Here is a 17,171-nt window from a genome sequence, read left to right as displayed (position 1 = left end):
ATTACACTACAGACGATTCTGGCCATATCTGACCGACTGTGCTCCACGTGCCTCTGAGTCCTTCTGAAGTATTTCAAAGAGAAGCGGAGGCGGAAATTCCTGGATGTTTTTGTGGCGGTCGCAATATTAATACTGCTCATAGGCGGCAGCTGAACATATTTATCTAGCCTTTCACAAAGCAGGCGCTGGACAGGGTATGAGTGTGAAAACGACTTTAAAGCACTCGTAATATTTTTATTCGACGTTATATAAATAAACACCGAAAAGCCAGGTCCTCGTTGGTATGTAATTCTGAATTTTTATGAATGACAGCATTCATCGGTGACCACGCCTCAAACCCCGGCTAGCCGCGCTTGACCAGCAGAGCCCGCCTCTTTCCACCCCCTTTGGCATGCCCTGGCCCGACGCCCGCATTTTAATTGGTCCAAACGACTGGAGGTAGGCGGGACCCCAGTGAAACACATGACAGTAATATAAAGAGTAGTTGGAATATCAAAAGGATAAAGTATCCTTGTTGACGCGACGCATCCATCAGAACTTAAAGTATCTTTTAATAACCAACGGAAACAACGGAGATCTTTGTTTTGCGCAATTCTGGAGCCTGTTTGTCGGAACTCAAGCGCATATAATTAAGACTACATAATTGTCCCATATCAATTTTGTTACCTTGTTACAAAGTACACCGAAATATTCAAGTTTTGCGCTTTGCCTGATTGAAATCAAAATTCAAGATGAGGATTATAATGTTCTGTGTGATCTTCCTAACGGTGTCCTTTACGTCGGTAAGTAAACCCGCATGTGTGAACACGGGGAACGCAAGCTTGCTCTCAAGCTGTCAGTGGCACTTCAAAGACGCGCCGTTCCCAAACGCGCTTTCAGAATACGCTAAATGAGCCCTTTGTTTAGCCGGTCATTCCATTTCACAAACGCGTTTTAGCTTTCTGAAGTTGTATGTACATATTTTGTTTTGTGTGTAAACGTTTTCATGAATCTACTGAATCTCGCTGACATTTGAAACACAGCTGTTAGCATTTTCTAATACCTGGGTGTACGGTCTGGCGTTTTTTTTAATAGTGTAAAAGGAGTAAAAGCGTAAAACTACATTCAGGTACAGGATGGGAACAGTATGTAGCTGTATCCAGGCATCACGATCATATCTCTGGCGCTGTGGACGAAGAAGTGAGTGTTCAGGTATCACAGGTATAAGATATGATCTTCTATATGTCTGAGATGTCAAGTGATCGTAAATAAATATGTGCCATACGTGCAGACGCCCCAGTCAGACGGAGCTCGCCGTCGGTGTTTGGTACCCCCGGGCCGCTCAGGTGGGTCCATGTAGGAGTGTTTATCCCGGGAAGGGGGCGGAGACAAAAGCGAGTCATAGGACAAACTGAACCAGGGTTAGAAGGGGAGGAGAAAAGTGGGGTCCGAAAGTGTGTGTGTGTGTGTGTGTGTGTGTGTGTGTGTGTGTGTGTGTGTGTGTGTGTATGTGTGTGTGTGTGTGTGTATGTGTGTGTGTGTGTGTGTGTGTGTGTATGTGTGTGTGTGTGTGTGTGTGTGTGTGTGTGTGTATGTGTGTGTGTGTGTGTGTATGTGTGTATGTGTGTGTGTGTGTGTGTGTGTGTGTGTGTGTGTGTGTGTATGTGTGTATGTGTGTGTGTGTGTGTGTGTGTGTGTGTGTGTGTGTGTGTGTGTGTGTGTGTGGAATGACCTTGGCTCACAGTGGCTCCACAGCCGGAAACAGTCAAGTGGAAGTCAGGAAAAGGGCCTTTGTGCTCTTTAAATGACACAGTACAGTATGTTATCAGGTGCTGTGAAATGTTTCTTCCTCGTATAAAACCCTAATAAATCTGTTCTGAATTATTGCACTAAACCAGTATTAAATTCTTACATAAACCTGCAATAAATCAACCTCAGTCCACTCTTACTGTAAATTGCACACTTGGCCTTATGGCAGCCTTGGCACACAAAGGCCTTGATATGCAGGTAAGAAGCTGAATTAAATGTGATGGAGCAGGTAAATACAAAACTATGAAAACAGGACCAGTGTTCTTATCAACAGATACTGAACTGAAATAAGTGTGGAAATCTAGTAGTGCCTTTCGTCATCATGGATGTAAAGCCATAAATGCACACTTATAGTCAGACTCTTTCAACTGTCTGAATGTAAACCAGTAAACAAGTAAACAAGATTGTAATGGCCCTAACTCTGAGCTAAAGTCAGACCTAAAATCAGTGGAACCAGTGGAAGCCACACCCATCATGGAACCTAACTGAGTCATTTGAATAGCCACACCCTTCATGGAACCTAACTGAGTCATTTGAATAGCCACACCCATCATGGACCCTAACCTAGTCATTTGAATAACCACACCCATCATGGACCCTAACCGAGTCATTTGAATAACCACAACCATCATGGAACCTAACTGAGTCATTTGAATAGTCACACCCATCATGGAACCTAACCCAGTCATTTGAATAGCCACACCCATCATGGAACCTAACCGAGTTATTTGAATAGCCACGCCCATCATGGAACAGCAGCACAACACACTTAGCCACACCTAGCCTAAGTTAAATTTTGCAGCTGTGTTGCAGAAAAACCACAGTGTTTCCCAGTGTGAATGATAACCCCTGTTCCTACATCTCTGTTTTTAACCTGATGAAGGACAATTAGCTGCTGAGATAAATCAGGTGCGGTGGATGCAGGGACAAAACTTAAAAATGTTCAGTGTGGGACATTTCAAGAACTCAAAATGGGATACACTGGTATACAGAATACAGAGGTGTGGGTGTTTGGGGCTCATTTGGGTCCCTTGCGAGTCAGGTAGTGCTGTCCTTGCCTGGAGCCTTGGTATCGCCATAGTATGAGCTAATCTCATATAGAATTAGTCTATGTACATTTAGATGCAAGTAATATTTTTAGAACATGGACCTACAAAACCATTGTTAACACCCTTGGTGTACATTTTAAAGGTGTTTATTAACACATACCCAAATGTGCACTGGAGGTGTTCATTTTAATTGCTGTCCATGTATCTTAATCATGGCCCTGTGGTTCCCCTCACACAGCCCAGGCATCACACGCTGCGCCTGGAACCTCAGCGCTACAGGGATCTGATACTCCTACAGGTTTAACTCCAATAAAATGTGTGTTGAAAGTTGGTCATTTTTGTCTTAAAGAAAACTTATTTACGAGAGCAGCTGAGAGAGAAAGAATACAGCAAATAAATAGACATGTGGAGGATCTTTTCCAGGTATTTATCTGTTTTCTGACCGGGAACATGCCTTCCGTATAGCAGTCCTGTAGGGCACTAACGTTGCTTCTATTTTAGTTGCATGGGTAAATTCATACAGTATGATGCCATGTGCCACAATTAGATGTGTTCATTCCTGCATTACTTTAGATGCTCATACATTTCATGCCACAGTCTTTAATGTATTCCATACTGTCTCCTCCCAGCACGTGTTGGCAGCTTGCCCGAAGGTTTGCCAGTGCCCAGGGACGCGCCCCATGTGCCCGCCGGGCGTGAGCTCCGTGCCCGATGGGTGTGGCTGCTGTAAGGTGTGCGCTGCTCAGCTTGACCAGGTCTGCTACGAGGGCCGGCCGTGCGACCACCATAAGGGACTCGAGTGTAACTATGGCAATGATGTGGGCAGCACCCACGGAATCTGCAGGGGTGAGTGGTGTAGTGGACCGGGGCGGGAGCAGCAAGGTTTCATTGCGATTCCCATGGGGGCATTACTGTTTCCTCAAAGAAAATCTTCTATAGACTGTTAATTTTGAGGGTTTTGGGGGGCTGAGTTTGGGGTAGAGAATAAAACATTAATATCGCTCTGTCATTGTCCATCTGCTTGTAGCACTGCGGTTCGTTGGGAAACAGTGCCCAAGCCACTTTCTCCAGCCATACAGACCTCCGTGCCTATTTGCAGATGGCTGTTTGGCCTAGATTAGCGGCTTCTCCAGCACACTGTGTGTTGGTATAAATCAGTTTGATGCTGAGTTTCCTTAGTTGAGTTCCAGTTAGACTGAAGCTGAATCTCTCTCTCCAGTCATGTGACTTGCTTCATACTCTCCTGGTAAGGGAAGTGGGTGGCTTTGGAATGTGGCTTATTGTGTTTGAAGGGAGCATGTGCATGTTTGGCAGACCCTTCACAGGGTTCCAACAATTCTGGAAAAAACAAATCCAAATCGGTGCATAGATGTGCCTGCATTGAATCATAGATAAATCAGTTTTATTAATCTCCCTATTCTCTCGCTCTCTCTCTTTCTGTCTTTTTCTGGCTTTCTTTAAACCGCTCATTTCAGGAGATTCTCAGTTTTATATATATATATATATATATATATATATATATATATATATATATATATATATATATATATTATCGAGTTGTTCCTTGTTTTTGGATGAGGTACAGTCCTTGTAGAATGGGAGCCAAGCCTCAGCGGACTCCGCCTCTTAGCTGTGAAGTCACCGCCTCCCTTAGCTGTGAGGTCACCGCCTCCCTTAGCTGTGACTCACTCTCTCTCTTTCTTCCTACAGCCAAGCAGGAGGGTCGCTCCTGTGAATACAACGGCCGCATGTACCAGAACGGCGAGAACTTCCGTGCCGGCTGCAAGCACCAGTGTACATGCATCGATGGTGCTGTAGGCTGTCTGCCCCTCTGCCCCAGTGACCTGCCCCTGGCCTCGCCCACCTGTCCCACCCCCAGGCTTGTCAAGGTTCCCGGCCAGTGTTGTCTGAGCGTTGACTGCCACCGTGGTTCCTCGGTGCTGCCCCCTATTTTCAGGCACCCACAGTTGCCACCTTACATCTATCCTCACCACCACCCATACACTACCTACCCCAAGAACTACCCCAAGAACTACCCCAAGGTGTACCCCAAACTGAATACCCAGAATGGCCTGAGTAATGAGCTGGTTGAGTTGGGGAGGAAGTGGGAGAAGCCAGACAGTCACAAACACCTGACAGGTGAGGGACGCTGTGTTTTGTCACACACACTCGTATGCATGTGTGTGAGACGTATGGCGTATTGGGCGTGAATGGGTAACGGGAGCCACTGGTAGCCAAGGTCATTCCACACACACACACATACACACACACACACACACACGCTCACACCAACACACACACACACACACACCAACACACACACAAACAAACACCCACACACACACACACACACACACACACACACACACACACACACACACACAGAGGCATTATGCTCATAGAAGGTGAGAGTTAGATACCCCCTTGGTTTCTTTTGGAAGTTTGATTTTTTTTTATTTTACTGATAATTTATAATTTCTATATAATACATAATTATATTATATAATTATTATATTTAATATAGAATTAATACATTTGTATCACACAATTGTGTTGCAAACACAGCAAATTTGAAATTTGGTGTCATTTATATCATGTAACAGCGAATTATGAATATCATCTTCCCTAGAACATTATTTCTACTGGTTGTGACAATTAGCAGTAAAAAAGTGCTTAAAACACCTCTAGGGGAAGCATCTCTGACCTCACTGTTGTTTTATGCATGCGCACGCATATAGGAGCATCTGCTGTAAGAAAACCCACCTTTTTGGGTGTTTATGTTGTTTTGTATATGCATATCTGATCTTAATTATTTGATTTCTAAATTCCTTACATGTTGTTTTTCCATTTAGGCTATAGTCTATTTGTGCTCCCTCAAATACAGGGGTGTCTGATGGCCCTGCATGCATACGCTCTCTCTCTCTCTCTCTCTCTCTCTCTCTCTGTCACAAACACACACACGCGCGCACACACATGCCACACACAGCATGTATCTCTGTCACCCAACTTTTCCCTCTGCTGCATAATCTCTTTCCCCATGAGTCAGTGTTGCCTGTTTGCTGAATGGTGCTTGTGTAGTTACTCACTCACTCTCTGTTCCTCCCTTCCTGTCCTCTCTCTCTCTCTCTCTCTCTCCCCTTAGCCTGGAAGAAAGCAGGCCGGCAGTGTGTTGCCCAGACAACGGCCTGGTCGCCATGCTCTCGGACCTGTGGCATGGGAGTATCTTCTCGCGTAACCAATGAGAACGCTCAGTGCAAGCTGGTGAAGGAGACTCGTCTGTGCACCATACGACCCTGCAGCTCCATGACTGATCCCATTAAGGTACTCCCATTAATGTACTCTAAGACTGATCTCATTAATCACTCCAAGACTGATCCCATTAAGGTACTCCAAGACTGATTCCATTAAGGTATTCCAAGATCCCATTAAGGTACTCCAAGATCCCATTACAGTACTCCAAGACTGATCCCATTAAGGTACTACAAGACTGGTTACACAGAGTGGTTAACTAAGGCTTAATCCATCACTCTGGAAACTATGGGATTATTACAAGTGGCTGTGGATTTTAAACGCCAAGTACAAATTGGAGTGTGTCAACACTGAATAATCCTGGAGTGAGTGGGGATATACCTGCTTATCCCATGGTTAGTACGCCCACACATTTTTCCAATTGCCATGTATTATCCCCAAAGATAGAAACATATTCATTTTGAGTGTTCCTTTATAATGACACTCACAGGTGGATTTTGATTGAATACAGCCCAAACTGCTGTTTTACAACATGTGCTGTGGCACAACCAGAACTCCTGTTACTTCTTCTGTTTTGCCCTTTGCTAGGTCTAACCACCGTTACTCAACTCTAATGACCGTTTCTCAACTCTAATGTTGCCAAGATGATAACCCAGCAATTTATGACATGCAATTTATGACAGTGATGAGATTTAGCCACACCATCACTTACAGCATGTTTCTATGCTAACATTACTTTGTGGCTGCCGTATACATATTGGTATGCAGCATTCGATTAAAAAAAATGCTATTAGTGGCCCATTGACCTTGTTTTTAATAAGTTATTAATGTTGTTTTTGTCAGTGTATGTATATATATTGATTTTGGAATGAGGCTTACACCTGACTGCAACGTCTTGTGGATTTCAGGGTTTTAATACCTACCTTCCAATCAAAATGGAATGTTCACCCGTACGAGTGTAGAAGTATAAATGATATTTGTTTTAGAACTGTTCCTGCACTAACATAGCTGCTCCTTCAACTGACTGGATCAAACCCTTCATTTGCTGATCTGGGCAATATTTGCACAGTATAAGAGAGTCATTATTCTCAGGAGCCTTGTGTCCATAATGTCTTAATGCTCATGTTCATAGTTTGTCCCCAGAGTGCTTGGCTTTTCCTGTAAAGGTCCACAGTTCTAAATAAAATGAAACGCAACATGTTTTTGAAACATAACCAGTTTGACTGGAATCCAGAATGTATTTATTTAGTAATGACGTCTTAATTTAGTCAGGGTAACCAACTGAGAACACATCACAAATTCCAGTGGCAGACCTACAAGTGAGGAGGGCAAAAACAAAATATTAATGTCAGTCGTAGGTGAGGTGAGGGTTACTGGCTTGTTTGATCATCTTTCACTCTTTATTTATGGTGCGTTAACCTTCTAACCTTCTGTGCTGTTAATGAGAAAGATTAAAAGAAAACGCTAGCTAACATGACTAACCTAATAAAATTGTCCATTAGTTGTGGACTATACTTGCCAAATACTTTTTTATTTTCGTTTTCATTTTATTTTCATTTTTGGTAAAGCTATTTTTTATTGCTGGGCAGTAACACTGCATGGACCCAAGAAGCACTGATCTTACGTTTGGTCATTCCACTACTCTTTAGAAACACAAGGACTTTGTCTTTGGTTACACCGTGGCTTGCAAGCCATAGTGGAATTTTAAGTTTCATAATAATGACTTATGCCACAAGCACCCGGCTGTTGGTATCTAATTAATGCTCTCACTCCATTTATCAGACCAAAATAACAGCATCTCAGATATCAGTCTGTAAACATCCAATGCTTTTTGCGCTGTCTCGTCACTTTCACCAATCCCACTGGATCTACTCTGTGTCATGGGGTCCCATAATCCTGCCCCGCTTTAACATACTCCATAGGGAAGCCACCCCTTGCATCCCTTCCGCAGAAACCCTCTGGGATTTCCATTCACAGAATTCATCTAGGATCTCTATGGTCCATTCACAGAACTCCTTTGGGATTTCCATTCACAGAATTCATCTAGGATCTCTATGGTCCATTCACAGAACTCCTTTGGGATTTCCATTCACAGAATTCATCTAGGATCTCTATGGTCCATTCACAGAAATCCTTTGGGATTTCCATTCACAGAATTCATCTAGGATCTCTATGGTCCATTCACAGAAATCCTTTGGGATTTCTATGGTATATTCAGCTCTTCCCACAGTGGGCAGATAGTGCCACTGAAAATCTTGGGACGGCACACCAAACCCAAAAGGCAGACTGACTAAGAACAGTACAAGAACATCAGGCAGGGGGAGGAGTTAGTGTGTGACACAGTGACATTACACTGTACATCAGGCAGAGGGATGTTAGTGTGTGATACAGTGATGCTGGCTAGCCATCTGCATTTGTTTTCTTTCAGAGGAACTATTGTAAAAATATACATTACTGATTAAAATGTACAGTACTTACTGGACAGTATCCCACCCCCGTTTACGGAGCCCAAGGCTTCCCCTGTATCTAGGGCCGAGAACCGTTCCTCCAGCACGTGTGATCACTGGAGCGCCCTTGAACTGTCGCCTGCTCTTAACTAAAGCCAAAGACGTGTTTCTGTGTCGTACACGGACCTTCACAGCCCTTCACACAAACACCAGCAAGCCGCACATTTTGAGACACTCACGCTTAATCTCATTTTAGATTTGTTTGCTGCAGCTCCTGAAGGGCTGTTTTGCTATTTAAAAGCATTCGCAAAATGTAGACAATTTGGACCGATAAGCTAAGTCATGAGCTACGCCAGCCTAGCTGTGTTGTAGACTACTTCATGTTTGAATCAGTGTAACGACGCTTAAACACGAATTGTTTTTTTTTGTTTGTTTTTTCCCCGCTCTCTCGTTCAACAGATGGGCCGGAAGTGTTCTCGCACCCGGAAGTCTCCCGAACCCGTGCGTCTGCACTATGCCGGCTGCCGCAGCTCGCGCCTCTACCGGCCGAACTACTGCGGCGTGTGCCGGGACGGCCGCTGCTGCTCCCCGCGGCGGACGCGCACCGCCTCCGTGCTGTTCTCCTGCCCCGACGGCGAGCGCTTCGAGAAGGCCGTCATGTTCGTGCAGTCCTGCAAGTGCAGCGGCGAGTGCGGCCACCTGAACGAGTCCTCGCTCCCGCCTCAGCGCTGGCTCTACGGCGACACGCACAAGTTCGTCGACTAGCGCGCCCCCGCGACCTCCCCTCCTCTCCTCTCCCCTCCCCTCCCCTAGCCAGTCCCCGTTAGAGTAGAGACTAGACCAACGGCCTAAAACCGCCTTCATTTTCACAACTCCACGTCCACATTAGAAAGTGGGGAAATAAGAAAAATTGATGCTGCACTGACTGTTCTCAGCTGAAGAATGTAGGTGGATGACTGAAGTCCAGGCTTCAGTGGTTCTGTTGTCTGAGCAGGTACAGGACATGGCAGAAGGTGGCCATTTCTCTTGATTCTGGTCCATAGAGGTGTTACAAGGAGTGGTGTAAAAATGAGATTTCAGTGAGTCATGAAGCTCGAAGCTGAGAATCTCTTAGCATGATAGACCCACTCCCAATCAGACTACCAGTGTGTGGTGGAATTCATGATGGTTGAACTACATATATTTTTTAAGACAGGCAAACTTTTGGAGTGGAAAGATGTGTCCCTTAGACAGGGCCACAGACGAGACTGAAGACTAATATGGGATCAAGTACTCATAGTCCCATAAACTCTACAAAAAAGTTTTCATTTTCTAATAAAAATGTTGATGGTATTTATTGTACTGACATATATATAAAATGACAGGCTCTTCGGCAGTTTGTGGAAGGAAACTCATGCTTTAATGCAATCTTGACGGATTCTGGGACTTCAAAACAGACTATTACCCAGGAGAGAAGAATGTGGCTGAGCGCCATGTGAACTTAACTTTGACCCTGATCACGGTGCCAGCGCTGGTACTCCTTCCTGTGTGCGTGCGGATCCTGGCGTCAACGCGGCGCGCCGACAACTCGAAGCAAATTACAACTCTGCCTTCTGGGAGCAGCCAGACAACCCTCTGGGTTTTGCCATAAAAATCCGTTTTCAAACGCCAGCGCGTGAAGTAAACGTATAATTTGAAAGCGATGGCTGGGAGTGCTTTCTACGCTCTTGCTTTGGTCTGTAATCTAGCCGGTGATGCCGGAAGCTCAGCCACGCCTGGCCCGCGCTCACATGTCTCTTTACGATGCTATGGTCTGTCTCCACCTCCTGGCTCCGATATACACGTTGTTCAAGGTGACATCAGCCTGATTTGGGAGGCCATAGCCAACACACGATCCAGGGCCCCTCACACAGGCTCCCTAGGGCTAGCAGGCCCGGCTCACGCCGCAACGCCTCTGCACATTCCGGAACTCAGCTGTGCATGAAATTGCATCAAAGGTTTGGTTTTTAAGATGCAGGTGTTGTTAAAAATGCTTAGGAAATGTGCTGTTGTGATTTAAAATGTGCACCTTGCTTTGCTTTGAATAGTAGTCAACATTACACTTGTTACACTGTAGGGTAAAAAGGCCTTTGTCCAAAAAATAATGTCTAAGGAGCTACGTAATCCGATGACATGACAGATCCGAGTAAGATGTTAGCTCCTGATGCATTTTAATTCAGTGCATTTTTGTTGATGTCAGTTACATCTCCTAATGCTTTTAGTATGGTGGCTGTTTAATTCTGAAGTGTGTTTTGCTGTGTCTTTTTAGTCTACAAAACTATTGTTTGGATTTAGGAAATTATGGTGTTAAATTTTTTCATCCCATTGTAACACATTTTTAGGTTTAAAAACTAAAAAAAAAAAAAAAAAAAGGTCACCCTTTCAGGGATTACATCTGGAAAACTGAGATGAATTATGCTATACATGTAAAGACAGGCCCTCAGTCACCCCAAAGAAAAATGTCATTTTTAAATGATGAAGGGTAGACACTGGTCTTCATTTCCATTTGATGGTCAGTCGTCATGCTGTTAACTGTTATTAAAACATTCTAAATCTTAACTGAATCCAATGTATCTAAAAATGTACCCCCCCAAAAAAACCCTTAAACATTACTGGCCAAACTCACCATCATCCATGTGTCAGGTAACACAGATCAGAGAGTTGATGACCTTCCACATTTCACATGAACTACAGCTCGGGGTGGGGAAGAGAGATTCAGAAATGCACCTGCTTTGCATCCATGTTATTAATAAAATACATCCACTTATTAAAAATCCAGGTGGTCAGAGTTCCAGACTAAAAACAATATTTTTTAGATACTGACACTTTGCAACTCCTTTTGCAAAGCACAAACGAACCAAGAAGCAAAACACCATGAACAGTAACTGTATAAAAAGTTTTAATTTCATTAAAACAAAACGAACGTTCATGACAAGAGCCGCTATCTCTCCCCAAGCCTCACCCCCACCCGCAAATGAGAAACACAATAAACAGAAGCTAAAAACTGATGAGAAGCAGGAGCTTTAAAACCGCCAGTGCAGGCTGGAGAGCACTCTTCCATCAGCATGTAGGGGGAGGAAGGGAGGCGAGGCAAAGCCCCAACCCAAAACACGACAGGAACACGGGTAAGATGGTGCTCCTTTGGCATGACTTCAGGACTCATCTCGACTGCTCAACTAGGGGCCAGAGAAAACACAAAAAGGGTGTCACCGATTTGGGCAGCATTTCCTCACAGAGGCTCGCCCACAGAAGCTGTGTGAAAAGCAACGCGATCAGCTCTTACTGTAAGTGGAGATGTCGATCTCTTCCGGCAGCTCCGCCACGTTCACCTCGAAGCGGTCCTGCACGTCGTTCAGGGTCTTGGCGTCCGTCTCATCAGAAACAAACGTTACGGCCAGACCCTTGGTGCCGAAACGGCCCGCACGTGCCACCTGGACGGCGAGAACACAAGAAGAACATGACTGGAGTCCTGCAAGTGGTGTCGTGCTCCTTTAAGATTGAGGGTAGAGGGAAACTCGCGCATAACATCCCAAAAATCAAAGCCAACGACTGAGTAAAGTCTACGCGTTTTCCGTCATGAGAACCAGTCCGGCGTGTCTGCCCAACCCTCGCCAGTCATGCATTGTCAATTTCCATGCAGACTCCATTCAGTGGGGCCCAAAACCAGTTAGGATACTTAGACACACCCTGTGCAGGTAGGTGTCGGAGTCTTCCGGCATGTCGTAGTTAAAGACGATGTTGACCCTCTCGATGTCCATCCCTCTGCCGAACAGGTTGGTGGCAACCAGGATCCTCCTCTGGAAGTCCTTGAACTGCTGGTAGCGGGACAGCCTGAGGACAGACACACACCAACTCAGCTAAAATGTGTCAAGTATGTTCGCGTCAGCACGCTCCATATTCCTGACACAAAACTAGCACAGGTGGGAAGAGCAACACCTCTGGGGGGTTTAAGAAAGCAAAAGGGACTGGACACAGGCAGGGTGGTAATCAGGAGGAGATCAGTGCCCGAACTGCGACAACCATTGAACTTGGCCTTCCAGTAAAAATATATACAAAAAAAAGGTACCATGCTAGTTCTTACAGTGAAAGACCAACATCTTACTTTTCACATCTAGCTCTCAGAGGAAGGAACATATTCAAACGAGCTCTTTTGTGACCCTCATGCACAGAAGCACATCCTGTTTGGTTTACATGCCCATAGGAGGTGAAGGGGTGTGTGTGTGTGTGTGTGTGTGTGTGTGTGTTTTGGGTGGGTGGATGGGGAACCCACCTCTCCTCCTGGGCCATGCCTCTGTGGATGGCAATGGCAGGGAAGTTCTGCTCCACCAGCAGCTGAGAGAGGGCCACGCAGCGCTGGACCGACTTCACAAAGATCACCACCTGCAGACAACCAGAGGCATTACAACACACTCAAACTCTCAGAATGTGCCATACAAAACCAGTTCCAGAACAAGGCCCCGGCAGCTTACCAAGTATGCAAGACGTGTTGTGGTTATAGGCAGGCTGGTAAAACTAGCCTAGCACAACACCTGCATTAGTACACTGCCATTAAACCTTAGGTCACAGTACTGATGCTTCCAACTAGAAAGCAAACCATGAAGCCAAGATCTCTTAGCAACATTTTTATAATTAAGAAATGCACAGAATGTTTGACGCATTTCGCTTCGTCAATGAGCAGAGGTCCCGATCATTCGCCTTCCTCATCCTCACCTGGTTGAACTCGAGGACATCGAGCAGGTCGAAGAGCTTGCGGTTCTTCTCGCTGTCCTTCAGTTTGCAGTAGTACTGCTGCAGGCCATGCAGGGTCAGCTTCGTCTCGTCATCCACAAACACCTCCATCGGCTAGATGGAGCAGCACAGAAGCATGAGAACAATTTTTACACAGATGCCTCTGTCAGCTAGGCGGAGCAGCACAGAAACACGCAAAGCTGGAACACTCACGTCCTGCATGAACTTGCGGCAGACTGGACGGATCTCTTTACTGAGGGTGGCACTGAACATCATGCACTGTTTCTCATGAGGGGTGAGCCTGAAGATGTCCTGCACGTCACGCCTCATATCTGTGTGCAAGAGACGGAAAAAACAGCTTAACTTTCGCAGCCATGGCGATCTACAAGTAAGCACATTCCAAGCACTACAAAAGGCAAGTTAATTTGAATAAAGTTTTAGTACGTTTTCCCGATTTAACCATTTAAAGTGTGCTAACCCCTCCCTTAAAAGGAGGTGCTACACACAGAAGGTCAGAGCAGAAGCTCCGTACCGAGCTGCTCCAGCATCTTATCGCACTCATCCAGGACGAAGTGCTTGATGTTCTTCAGGCTGAGGGTCTTGTTGCGCACAAGTGCGAGGATGCGTCCTGGTGTGCCCACCACGATGTGCGGGCAGCTCTTCTTCAGCACCTCCTCGTCCTTCTTGATGGACAGGCCGCCGAAGAACACAGCGCACTTCACCGAGGGCATGTACTTGGAGAAGCGCTCATACTCCTTGCTAATCTGGAAGGCCAGCTCACGCGTGTGGCACATCACCAGTACGGACACCTGATCAGGGCAGGAGCCACACACAGCAGGCGTCAAAGTCATGAGTCATTACGCATATTTAAATCAAACAAGTCAAATGTGTTCCCTCATTTAAAGAATGCTAATACGTACATTTACATAATTAAGTCAGCTCTACAAGTATAAAGCAAGCAAATGCATGCACCAATTATAATGGGGAATATCTAGTTTTTATATTCATTTTATATACACAATCCAGTTATTGGATTGGGGTGCCTGACCTGTCCGTCCACGGGCTCGAGCTGCTGCAGGGTGGCGAGGACAAACACCGCCGTCTTGCCCATGCCAGACTTGGCCTGGCACAGGATGTCCATGCCCAGGATAGCCTGGGGGATGCACTCGTGCTGCACTGAAACACAAATCAACCGCCGCTATAAGCACCAGCCAGACTGCAGGGAGGAGACGCCGGATGGACCGAAATGGCTCGAGGGATCAGACAGTACAAGTGGGAGCTCATCAAGCACAGGTCTCGTTGGCCCCCCGTCCACATCAGGATCTTTTTTCACTAACCAAAAATGAAGATAAAGTACCATTTAAGCTTTAGTCCAATGGTCAAGCGCTTTACCACAGCATCCTAGATGGTTATCAGGCTCAAACACCTTAAAAACTCCAACTGAAAGCACAGCAGAGCTTAACCCACATGGTGGCCAAAAAAACCCCAAAATGTACAAAATAATTTACAAGTTCATTACATACATTTTTTATGTCCCTTGAGCATCACATACATAAATGTTTATACCAAACTGTGGCCCAAACCTTGACCCATTTCAAACAAGTGAGGTAAACTGTACGTGCAAAACCAAGTAACGAACAAAGTACCGCCAGCAAACATGATGGTCGCTCAACAGAACGTGTTGGTGAAACTTTGTAGACAAAAATAAAGTGATTAATAAACAAGAAAAGGAACCACCCCTTTTGGTGCGCAAATCCTACCTTCTGATGGGTGCTCAAATCCACAGTCCACGATGGCCCTGAGGAGCTCAGGTTTGAGCAGGAAGTCCCTGAACCCAGAGCTGTGGATGGACACGTAGGAGCCCTTCACCTCCTTCTTCCCAGCAGGGGTGGCACTCTCGGGGGCCACCTGTGGCTCCTCGTCCTCCTCATAGTCCAACAGCTCGTTATCAACGTCATTCTCTGCCATACTGGGGAAGCATCAACACGTTGGGGAAGAGTCAGTACAGGACAGCAGCTCACACCTGAAGCACACCTCGACACCAAAATCTTCACTCAGGATGCTGGATTTCATAGTGAGAGCATCGAGAGACTGGACAGTGGGAGAACCAACGTGTTCGCACTGGGAGAGAGACCCCGGGCGCCACACAACACACAATACATCAAAACGGCACTGAAGAAATGCAACACCCATCTACCGAGAAACCGCCGAAAGTAGAACTCAGTTATTTTCACAGGCAAATTCACGTAATTCGCGACTGTTTCCAGCCGACCAGCTGTTTTCCTGCATCAGCTGGTCGTGACTTGATTTGCCCGCGTTACGTAAGGATTCAAACATCAAGTGGGGGTTCGTTCAAGTCATCAACATCAAGTTTGGTCACTTCTTGCATGAAGTCTAAAAATATACAAAGCACGTAACCAGCTGGTTGGGCAGTATTTGATTTGGAAGGGTGTTCTCTGGCAGTCTTCTTTGGCCGACCTGGAACAATGGCTCATTTTCATTCAAAGGCCCTATCGTCGTTAATGCTAACCGGCGATTAGCTTCACAGGTGCTGCGGTTTTGCCTTCGTCTTCCAGTTAAACCTTTACGTGCATTTTAACTTTATATTACCCATTAATTGTAGCAGGCACGTAATTATCAAGAGGGCACAGAAGGACCCCACACACCGTATCTAGAGCTCACTAACGACCAAATCCACCACTCAGCCTAGAGTAGCTAGCGCTAGCTAGCTTTAGCCGGCGTGCTAACGAAAGGGACTGAACAATAGTCGGGATAATTTACGTTACTTCCCGTATTAACTTTCATCGAGAATCACAAAGTACTCATTTCCACACATAAAAACATTCAAAATGATCGTCCCACTCGACAAAAATAAGATGATTCTTACCTTACAGTAACACACGAAGGAGAAACGCAAAGCTACAACCACATGGGCAGGCCTCAAGTTTATACCACAGCCCGGAAGTACCGCCTCCTCCAAACGCGGCAATATCATTGGACCCTTCAGACATCCGTTATGTGACAATGTCTTGGACACTATCGTGATTGGTCGCCCTATGCTGTCACTCATTTCCACACAGCGAAACCTCTTTGTCGGGCGGGTCTTGTTAAACGCGCTGGGAAGTGTAAAGGGGGAAGGGGGTGTAGCTAAGGTCTGTTTTAAGTTTGTGAAACTGCCTTCTGCGTAGCAGACTGATTAGGGGTCACTTGCCACCAGTTCGTCCTAATTTATCATAAATATTGTTCCCATGCTTTTGTGTGGCCATGGAGCCAGGAGGACAAGCACTAAGACTGGATCAACCCTCGCAGTTCTGACTTTTTCTGCCACTTAAATTTTAGATACAGACCAAATGTAAATGCTCTGTTTTGGAAATGTCTGCGTCTGCTTTTCGAACACTGAATATATCTGAGGGTGCAGCCGTGACTGAGGGGGGAGGGGGGGAGGGGGGGAGGGAGAGTAACCCTGGAGATCTAACGATAGAGGAGCTGAGTAATATGTAACCCTTCAAAACAATACTGACGGCGTGAATAAACAGATTAACTCTCACTACATGCCTCTTAAAAGGGCATTTAAAAGTTGCACTGTTTAGATTACTGGGGGGCTCTGTTAGCAGATATGTAATATAGTATACTAAACCATGTTTTTTTGTTTTTGTTTGTTTTGTTTTTTTGCTTTTACTGTTTAATCATCTGTAATAATTAATGATGTTTTGTTTGCTAGAATAAGACCGTAATATCTACATGGGGGCGGGGCCTCTTCCTTGCGTCACCATGTTTCTACAGTAGCCTAGAAAGGACAAACCAAACGCGCGTTTTGTGTGTTGAAATGCCAGGTTGAATTTGGTGGCTCTCTAAGACATGATGAGAAGAATGTTGCTGCTGCTTTTGGCTA

At 45.5% G+C, this 17,171-nt stretch overlaps 2 protein-coding genes across 2 annotated transcripts; one reads left to right on the top strand and one right to left on the bottom strand.

Annotated features, from left to right (window-relative positions):
• Positions 1–500: 500 nt before the first annotated feature.
• si:ch211-106h11.3 (CCN family member 1) lies at positions 501–11,110 on the top strand. The gene is made up of 5 exons (XM_027022033.2): positions 501–782; positions 3,467–3,683; positions 4,548–4,976; positions 5,980–6,158; positions 8,993–11,110. The coding sequence occupies exons 1-5, from the start codon at positions 732–734 to the stop codon at positions 9,296–9,298; spliced, it is 1,182 nt and encodes a 393-aa protein (XP_026877834.2). The 5' UTR covers positions 501–731; the 3' UTR covers positions 9,299–11,110.
• Positions 11,111–11,433: 323 nt separating this feature from the next.
• On the bottom strand, positions 11,434–16,248 carry ddx39ab (DEAD (Asp-Glu-Ala-Asp) box polypeptide 39Ab). The gene is made up of 10 exons (XM_035525113.1): positions 16,167–16,248; positions 15,040–15,248; positions 14,328–14,455; positions 13,812–14,088; positions 13,493–13,611; positions 13,262–13,393; positions 12,822–12,931; positions 12,238–12,382; positions 11,835–11,982; positions 11,434–11,727 (listed from the first exon to the last, which is right to left on the bottom strand). Exons 2-10 carry the CDS (start codon positions 15,245–15,247, stop codon positions 11,711–11,713), a joined length of 1,284 nt encoding a protein of 427 aa, XP_035381006.1. The 5' UTR covers position 15,248; positions 16,167–16,248; the 3' UTR covers positions 11,434–11,710.
• Between the last annotated feature and the right edge of the window lie 923 nt (positions 16,249–17,171).

The sequence above is a fragment of the Electrophorus electricus genome, chromosome 4, assembly GCF_013358815.1.
Source record: "Electrophorus electricus isolate fEleEle1 chromosome 4, fEleEle1.pri, whole genome shotgun sequence".
NCBI classification, from domain to species: Eukaryota; Metazoa; Chordata; class Actinopteri; order Gymnotiformes; family Gymnotidae; genus Electrophorus; species Electrophorus electricus.
Note: the sequence above shows the minus strand (reverse complement) of the source record. Positions and strands in the feature narration are given on the sequence as shown.